This window comes from Dysidea avara, chromosome 3 (genome assembly GCF_963678975.1).
Source record: "Dysidea avara chromosome 3, odDysAvar1.4, whole genome shotgun sequence".
NCBI classification, from domain to species: Eukaryota; Metazoa; Porifera; class Demospongiae; order Dictyoceratida; family Dysideidae; genus Dysidea; species Dysidea avara.
In genome coordinates, this window is record NC_089274.1 from 43,251,602 (window position 1) to 43,261,632 (window position 10,031).

Here is a 10,031-nt window from a genome sequence, read left to right on the forward strand (position 1 = left end):
TATCATCATCATTGTATCTGTAGATAAGAACAATGATTTGTGTAAAACAAGCTTCAAAGACAGTTTATGGTTGGCTTTGGGGTATTTAAATGCAAAAAGAAGTGAAATCCATGTGAAAACAACCAAGTTGTATAATAAAGGTATGGCCTTCAAAAGCCTGAGTGAAGAAATCAAAGGTGGCAGCCATTTCCAATGATGTTAATTTTAATAAGAGTCATTTAACCATTGTAACAGCGAAAGATAAATATAGCACGAGGCAAAGCCGAGTGCTATAATTGTCTCGAGACCACTCTTACAGTATTTGACATACAGTACATGCTTTATTGGTATAGAGGTATAGAGAACTATCAACTTGAGGTACACACAAGACACACGAAACAATTACCAACTCATGAAGTAGTCTTATCATCGGTAGAATAGGCATCACACCTCTGCATAAGACTAGGATGAACAAGAGGATGAGTCTAGTCCGTCTTCTCAACGACTAAATATTTTTGATTGTGGTACTTAATAAGCATAATTAGCACATGTCCGTGATATTCCTAGGACTTGACTGTTCATGTAAACAAAACGTAGTTTTAATGTTCACTACTGCTGACCACAAGCAACCATCATCAAAATCTTCAAATATGTCTATAAATTAAAGCAAGCGGTTTGGTTGGGTTGATTGGTCAGCCAGCGCAGTTAGGCTATCAGCCTAGACTGGCTTGGTTGATTAGTTGTACTGGCCAGAATGATTGATTGATTAATCACTCAAAGCAGGCTATTAGCCTGCAAATAGGCCTGTCAGTGCTATAACTACCTGATATAGAACTGTGGTCTAGCAAGGTGTTCTATAAAGAACAGTTGCATTTTGTATGGCTTTTATTTAAAACCGTTTTTTGTTTTGATCCTCCCATGCAAGGCTCTTTATAATATAAACCATGGCTATGAAGTGTATTGCACTTATATACTATACCTGTGGTGGAGATTAAAATTGCCACACTGTGGTAAATAACTGATATACCACAGCAAACTGTCATGTATACGTACAGGATAGCTGATAAACCACACTTACCATATATGGTGTAACATTACACATTTTGCAAAATCCTTACCTAAATGGTAAACAATTCTCTAATAACAAGTCCCTAAATCAACCAAGAATTATTACCTGAGCTGCTGATTGTATAGTCAATGAACTCCTGTCTCCTTCATGAATAACTCGTTAATCATGAGCAGATTGATGTGGCATCATTAAAGACTCTGAAATGTCTGATCCATTAATGATTTCTATTGATTTCAATCTCTAACAGGTACTGTTTAACTCACTATAAACTGCTACCTATAATCATTTAATCTTACTGGGGTGTAGAATATACCAGTTATAACACGGTTACTCAGAATATACACACTCTCCGTCAAGCTCTATCATGCTCTAGGGAGTCGTGCGTATATTTTTTTGTCAATCTCTCATAACCGTGTTATAACTATACACTCTGACTCTGAAGTCAGAGGAAGATAACCTCGAGGCAAAGCTGAGGGTTTATCAACAGTAAACTTGAGGTGGAGGAGGGATGTATATAAGTGCAATACTCTGAAGTACGCCATGGTTCATATATACCATGTGTCTAAATTAACCCGCACTACACAACATACTAACAATAATAACCCATACGTACACAAACTAACGTAATTAAACTTTAATTCACCATAGTTTGGCATGGTAGACATGTTGGTAGCCTTCCTCTCTTGAGTCACCTTGCTCAGAATAATAGTTACAATTGATTATAAGATAGTTTTCTCTGTATATTTCCAGGACTTGTCTGTTCATATCTATAAACGTGGGAGCAACGTTACCTACTGCTACCCATAATGCAAACATACATTTCAACGTTTCAGTTTTTTTGCTTCAGTTCAGACTCTATGGTTTAATAGTTACAGGGGTGGATCCAGAAGCTGACAAGGGGTGGGGCACACCCAGGCCAAGACACAGGTGACCAGGAGAAATAATGTTTGCTCAATCTTACAGTGAGATGTTTGAAGATCAATATTTCATCTGAGTGGTCTAAATGGTGTACATAGATTAGTGACCATGTTAATTTTAAAGAACCAGTTGAGTAATAACTGACTCAAACACATGTTATTGTAATAACTGTACTATTAGAGTTATTGACTGCTCTATTAGAGTACCTTGATTGCTTATTGAAATTTTCATGTTTATAGCTACCTGGAGAGGGCTGTGGGAAGAATATCCCATGCCCATTTTAATGAAGCTAGCATAAACGTATGTATAGCTTTTCTGTACATGCTCTGTACAGTGCCATGCATGTACAGCATCTCTTGAAAGTGAGGAGGAGGGGCATCCTAGATCCACATTTGGGTTATGGCATTTGACTCCAAATCAGAAGCTTAAAGGTTCAAAGTTGTTTTTGTCCATCATACAAGGTATACACAGTAAAAAGTAATTGACAGGTACACCATAGCCTTTTCCTTGTTACATATACTTCAATCATCATGATTTGGACTTCTTCCATGCAGAATATGATTAGCTACCTTAATTTGTAGGATGCATATTAATTTTGTCTTCTAACTGATACAAAACAATATGTAACTGTGCAATGGCGGATCCAGGATGGGGAATTTGGGGCGAACCCCCCCCCCCCCCCCCCCCCCCGACCTTGTGGAGGAGCCAGCCATGCTTCTAATTAAAATAGCTACTAAACTTTGTCAGGCCAAGATCAGTTTATCAACTCATGAAAATATGCACATTTTACTACAAATTCACCTGAAACCAAAGTGAACGAAAGTCAAGCTAACTGTAAAATTGTCACCCAGCACTTTTGTCTGTACTAAGCGCCCTTAAAAATAATTAGAGTGTTGCTGTAGTTTAAGGCGTTCAGAACCTTTTAAACAGCTTTTAAGACTTCACAACCGTCTGAAAAGGCCAAAATGGCAAAAATCAACAGTGAGACACTACTACGAGGTGATTATTTGCTGCTTCAAAAATGCAGCACTGAACTAGAGAATCTCTCCCCAACCACCTACAACTTAGCCTGTTTGTGCCCCTCCCCTTGCCAGCTCCTGGATCTGCCCCTACTGTGCTAACTGCCAAATTATTGTAGAGAAGTTTTAAGATAGCAATTTATCTATGCATGTGATGTTTTAGCAATTCCATAGTGCTGACATGTGCATGCTCAAATACATACAGCACATTAAAGAATATTACATGTCAACATCACAGGGTACTGTTTCATTTCAAAACAATGGTGACAGACCTGCAAGAGTTCGTGTACTACAATACAGACAAGGTTAGATAAGACTACCATTATGTCATTTACTATCTTTTACAGATGATGATGGTATTTTAATAAAAGTTCCCATTGGGAGAGTTGAAAATGGAAGCTTAGTGCTTAATGACAATGAAAGTGTCAGTAAAATTTTTCAAGGTGAGTGTTTCACTCAGTCCTTTCCTCAGTGTTTAGCAAAGATTTTCTCAGGTATAACTCTTACATTAACATGTCATGCAGATGTTTTTCAAGACAACCAGTAAAATTTTGTGTGGGCTATGTTATTGTGACATAAATGTGACCAGCTAAGCAAAATCCTGCTGTTTTTGCACATTGCTCAAATTACGCGCACACACACACACACACTATGAACAGGCAAATCCATCAAGGTATAGCCTATTTTCCTCTGTGTGCACAAAGAAGGCCATTCCAGAAAAATAATTATAGATGGTAAACTTTGTTTCTACTGCACCGTAAATAAGCATCCATAACTCACCTGCCCTTTACTGTCCAAACTCAACGCAAAAATTTTTCTTTTCCTATCTGAACAGGCAAATCCTATGTTATATAGTTTTATCAAGTTAAGGCTTGTTTCACTGCAAATTAGAATGTGCATTATCATTATGTTGCACATGTATTTTTACCTAATACATTTTTATAGCAAATAGAAATTTGTAAAAATAGTGGGTTTTGGCTCATCCAGTCACACAAATGGTTAATTTGTTTACCTATTCCCTAACAATTTTATACTTATGCTATGGTCTACCTCAAGCCCAACAAGTACTGCTGTCCATAACGGGCATTAACCTTAGCATTATATACATGCATGCATATGATTAGGGAAAGGTGTGATTGTATGTTATTGGTGAACACTACCCATGTAAATCTCTTCCATGTCAATGGGCAAATACATGTACATTCAATCTTCAGCCATTAACGTAATTTACTGAGTGATTATCATCTGAACACATTCCAGAATTTCACTCTCAAACATCACAATATTAACAACAAACAATGTCTTGCCACATGTTCCAATTAGCTGAAATGTTCTGTAATACAGATACCAACAAGTATTCCTTCCTGATACCATCATCATGGAACTCTTTACCATACCAGTGCTAGCACTACATAATTATTATTATAGACTTATCAGTGGCGGATCTAGGATTTTTATAAGGGGGTTTCTGAAAGGTGTATAATATTTCTCCATAAAAGCCATTCAATTATAGCATCAGTAACTATAACATATAGCTATGTAGCTAGCACTGTTGCACTACTGTGCTATACCATTTAGAGATCCTTACTTGCTCTTGCTCTTTTATCAAAGAAAGATAATAGTTTTTCTTTGTTTTAAGTTCTCATCAGGGTCTCTTTTCTTTCATTTTCTCATTTTGAACTCACACAGAAATAAGCACCTGAAAAACTAATTATTGAGTGAGCAGGAGAGCTGCTGTGCATTTGATCTAGTTGGCCTCAGAGATGAAAAAGAAGACATTCTGTAAGTTAAATGTTACTGTTATGATAAAGGGCTATTTATAACAGAAGAATGGGTTGCTCAGCCAGCATCACTTTTAAAGTGAAATTCTGAAAGAGGGTTTCTGTCGAAACTACCAAAACCCTTCTAGATCCGCCACTGCTTATAGGGTAGTTAAATACGTACTTTACTAATTGCACTGCATATGCAAGGACAGTAGAACCTCCCTTATCTGAACCAACACCAGGTCTTCGTCTACTAACAAACTAAATCATGTCCGCACTAATAGTAACTATGCCAGAAACTTTTACTTTAATAGAATTCCCAGGATATGGAACCAATTACCTTGCATTGACATCAACCAGTCCCTACCAGTCATCAAAGCTACTATTCAGAACTATTTATGGCAACACTTCACCACAAATTTCTCTCCTGACAATCCCTGCACCTATCATTACTGCTGTAGATGCAGCAAGTGCTATGATTCTGGACTGACAATTAACTTTACTACATAAGTTTAATTAACTCCCGGCTGCCAGCACAGGTTGCTGGCAGACCATCAATGCAACTTTTTCTTCATCTATACCCACCTACACATGTATAATTGTAATTGTATGTTGCATTGTAAAGCATTAATAATAATAATAATAATTATAACCTCCATTATCCAGGCACCTCCATTGTTTATTGACCATAATGAAGTTTGGTTTAAATGAAAGCACAAGGAGGGAACCTAAAGGTTGCTGTTTACCTGTTTGGTGGCTTGTTTATTCTACTAATAATAACTACAACTTGGTTGCTAGGTGATAATGCATTTTTACAGCCCTGAGGAGTGACCATGAATGCTCTGTAGTGACTTCCCCCTCTACCCACTAAACTGCATAGCACTAACTGATGCCAATAACAACATTACTTGTATTTAAGTCAATTACTTTAGCATATTAGCATGCAATTCTTAGTTACAGACATTTCTGAGATACAGACAGTAGTATGTACCAGACTGCCAGAGGTTCCACTGCACCTGTATTTCCTGTCAAGTGAGTTAATGTCTTATTTATCCATAGATGGTGTTGCAGAAGATGAGGAATACATTCATATTGTCCTACCATTGTTTATCACTTACACTGCATTATCTCTACTTGGAATAATATTTGCTATTGTTTGCCTGGTTTTTAACCTGTGGTTCAGAGAACAAAAGTATGTTATTATATATAGATGCTACGTTGCATAACTTGTTTCAAACATTTAGACTAGTGAAGCTTACCAGTCCATATGTCAATGTGATGATTATAGCTGGAGCAGTTATATTTTACAAAACAGTGATTTTGTTTGGAGTGGATGAAAATGTGGCATCATCTTCAACAGTAGATCATCTGTGTCAGACAAAAATTTGGCTAGTAGCAATTGGGTTTAGTTTGTTGTTTGGAACTATCTTTGCCAAAACTTGGAGGATATATTACATCTTCAATCATTTCAATGCTGTGGTACGTATGTACATTAATCACTGTTGAATTTGTTTAATTTTTGCAGGAAATGAAAGACATTTACTTGTTTGCAATTGTTGGAGTACTTGTTCTGGTAGATATTGTAATATTGATCCCACCAACAGCAGTGTCTAATGCCATATTGAGAAGGGAACAAGAAGAAGTTGAAGGAGACAATGTTTGTTTTAGTATTAACAAAAAGTGTTTAGTCAATGATATTATTTTATAGGCTGGTGATCTTCCTGAAATAATTGGAGTTTGTAAATCAGATGATTCACTACCTTGGTTAGCAGTCCTGCTTGTTTATAAAGGATTAGTGCTGCTAGCTGGACTGTTTCTGGCCTTTGAGACACGCAAAATAAAAATTAGATCTTTAAATGAGTCACGGTTTGTGGCAATGTCAGTTTATGGAGCAGTAATAGCTTCAATAGCTCTTACTCCGATTGGATTATTCTTACAAGATTTCCCAAGTGTACAATATGGTATACTAGGGATGGTGATGCTATTGATTACAACTTTAATATTGAGCTTAGTTTTTGTTTCAAAGGTACATCTTTATGATGCATGATGCTATTAAATCTATTCTACTCTATATAGATGTACAAAGTATTTCGTGATCCAGAGGGAACACACTCTTTAGATCATAGTACTAGCAGTACTACTAATAAAACTGCCAATCTCCAACTTTCTAATGAGTTAGAAACTTTCAAGCAAAGAATACAGTCTCTTAATGTCGAAATTATAAGGCTCAATTATGAACTGGAAATGGTAACAATATGTGCATATACTAATAAGTTGATAACCTATATACAGTGTAACACAAGCAGCTTAGATGCACTTGCTTATGTTTAGCTATAAAAATTGTCAATAAAATTGGCTAATTTGTCATTTTTACCAAACTTTTTGTACAGTGTATTGCTCAATACTACATCATGACTGCAATATTAGGTTACCAAATTTTCATCTGCCATATCTCCTGGCATGATGTACTGATCACCAAACCATTGATGTTTTATGTAATAAAAAATGTACATATTTGACTCTCTGGGAAAACCAGTCTTGTTTCCTTTTTGTAAGTATTGAGAAATACCATTTTTAAATACTCAGAGTGCTATAGCATCAATGGTTGAGGTTAGCTTTACACCTATTCCTGACTTTTCAGAGCATCCACTGTATATGTATCCATCAGCCAAGTTTCCTGTCTTTTTGATAGTTTTTTCATGAGGGTCATTGTATCAGACTAGCTCTTATAGAAGTGGTGGGAGAGAAGGGAAGGCAAAGGTGTGTTTTTAAAATTAATAGCAGAGGAGCACACAGTGATAAATAGTAAGCATTCTGCTTTTGAGCAGTGTTCAAAAACCACCTATCATGCTTATGAGAAATGTTCATTGTGCCCAACCACCATCTTTAGCATAATGCTGTATTAGACCATTTATATTCAGAAATCTTTTAACTGGTTGCTATATTAGAGTATATCATTGTTTATTAATTAAACTAGTATACCATATTCCTCATAAAATCCCAGGCTTCTATTTCCTTCCCGGAATTTTTGACCAGGCCTATAAATTAATAAGGCCTTATTTGAGACCAAACATTTATTTTGAATAGGTCTGAGTGGCACACAGCATTTAATCAAATTAGAGTCATGGTGGACACACCATCATGGTAAGCATGGAGAACCTTTATACAGTGTGTTGACTACAAAAACAAGTGTAGTGAAAGTCTAAAACAATTGAAAAACAGTTATATGATGCATATCTGCATGCACATGGACTACCTACATGATTATTCATAGCACCTTCATCCCTCAGAGGCTGTTAATAAGTTTGAAGGAACAGTAGCAGCAAGGGAAAGCATTAATATCTCTAACAGTAGACTCCATTAATAGCGCCTGAGCCTCTATTTGAGACTAGGCATTTATTTTCCATATGTGCTGGAAAACCCCCTGGCTTATAGTTGAACAAGCATTTATTTGAATATGAGGAAATATGGTAATTGTGTGACTGTTCTATTAGAATTTATGACTGCTCTATTAGAGTATCTCAATCTTTTAACAGAATTGTGCAAATTACAAATTTTCATATTGTTAAATTGCTTCAAAATGCCAGCATAATGCCCCATTCCCACACATATACCTATCATTCCCAAAATTATGCAGGCATAATCACTGCACTCCTATTTACAGTACAGGTCTTTGACTCTTTGTTGGTCTTTATTAAACACCACATAGTGTATTAATAAAGACCAACAAAGACCACATTCAGCCTTCCCCAGGTATGCCAGAGACCCATCAATGCTTCAGATTGTTTGTAAAGTTCACAATTGGGCTTGAAAATAGTCGTCAGCAAAAGCAGACCACTTAAATCCAACTAATTTTGACACCAAAATCTAGCTTTGTGTCAATGGTAAAGAATCAAACCTGCTGTCAAATCTGGTGATAAGACCAGCTATAGAACACAGATAATAAGACCAGTTTTCCCACATGTTGTTGTCTCACTGTTTCTTCACTGCTTGGAAATTCTGCTGTCTCTTTAACATACTGTACACTGATTTCATTTAAACTTTACATGTGTGTTCTCAGTATTGTGTAACGTTTTTAAGTAAATTATATGGTATTAATATGATTATTTTTGCAGTCGAAATCTGGTGAACTTTCAGAAAAATCATTGCAAAAACGTTCAGACCTTGAAGCAACATTAATGTTACAGAACACAGGGACTGATAGTAGAAGTGTTTCACCACAAAAACAGCCTTAACTAAACTTGTAATACATCACAGTACATGTGTGAATGTTAATATGTGTGTACATATCAAGCAGCATGTTTGTCATGTTACATACCTGTTTACCTGTTAATACATGCAGTGTATTATATTTTTGTACATATACAAAGTTGTTGGTAGCTGTTGCTGTCAAACCTGAGTGATTTTAACCCCCAATTAAATTTGTTTCATTTTTTGTTTCAATCTCGAATATATGTGACTGAATTTGACAAAACCAGGCTTCGACACACAAAGCTTCATTAGGAGATATGGCGATTTTAAGTAATCATTGTGTAATAACTTCCCAGTGCCTACAGCTGTGCAAACAAAATTTGCACCAATTATTCATCTATCTACTAGCTATCACTGAGTGGATGTATACATTTCTGATACCCAAAATTATCCCTGTTTTGGGCAGCTTTTTTCAAGCGGGTAATAATATCACAGGTGGTAGTAATAGGGTGGGAGGGTGGTGGGTGGGCTTAATAGTTCTAGGGGTATAAAATGAAGTAAGAAGACGATTGGAATCCAGAGGCCAAGTTTGGGCTCCCCATGGCCCTCAGATCACTCCAAATTGACTGAGAACACTACTGGCGAGCTCTCTGTGAAGTCCCAGCTCACTACACACCATTATCACAAAGCCATGACCATTTAATGGCGCCAATCTCCCACTCGTGGCTTTGACAGGGTCAGAAGAAAGCTGCTACAGAAACCAGACTTGCCAGTCCTGAAGGAAGTACAGTGTGGAATATGATAGTGTATTAGACCAGCAATCCATTTCTGGTAAAAACGTAAGTTTGATTTTGTGTGTGTGGAAGCCTTGTTATATGAAATCCGGTCACATATTCATTTTTATAATTTTGTAGTGTGCTTTGTTTGGTAGTGCTAACACATGAAACAAGCATATACACTGTATTGGAACATTTTTAAGTGTAGCGTTATGGGTAAGAAGTTCTTAAGGTTTGCACAAACTGGTTAAGCATTTAGCTAGTGATGGTCTTATAATGGTTACAAGTAAAACATAATTTGTATGATAGCTGTGGC

At 36.5% G+C, this 10,031-nt stretch overlaps 1 protein-coding gene across 3 annotated transcripts in view; it reads left to right on the forward strand.

Annotated features, from left to right (window-relative positions):
- The window catches only part of LOC136251089 (gamma-aminobutyric acid type B receptor subunit 2-like), a 32,117-nt gene extending 22,919 nt beyond the window's left edge, over positions 1 to 9,198 (forward strand). For all 3 annotated transcript variants that reach the window (XM_066043468.1, XM_066043466.1, XM_066043467.1), the window contains 8 exons: positions 3,224 to 3,290; positions 3,333 to 3,428; positions 5,808 to 5,940; positions 5,993 to 6,227; positions 6,274 to 6,405; positions 6,457 to 6,774; positions 6,825 to 6,995; positions 8,864 to 9,198. In XM_066043468.1, coding sequence (XP_065899540.1) covers positions 3,224 to 3,290; positions 3,333 to 3,428; positions 5,808 to 5,940; positions 5,993 to 6,227; positions 6,274 to 6,405; positions 6,457 to 6,774; positions 6,825 to 6,995; positions 8,864 to 8,983 — 1,272 coding nt within the window. In that variant the 3' untranslated portion in view covers positions 8,984 to 9,198. The remainder of the gene's footprint in view (positions 1 to 3,223; positions 3,291 to 3,332; positions 3,429 to 5,807; positions 5,941 to 5,992; positions 6,228 to 6,273; positions 6,406 to 6,456; positions 6,775 to 6,824; positions 6,996 to 8,863) is intronic.
- Positions 9,199 to 10,031: the final 833 nt, after the last annotated feature.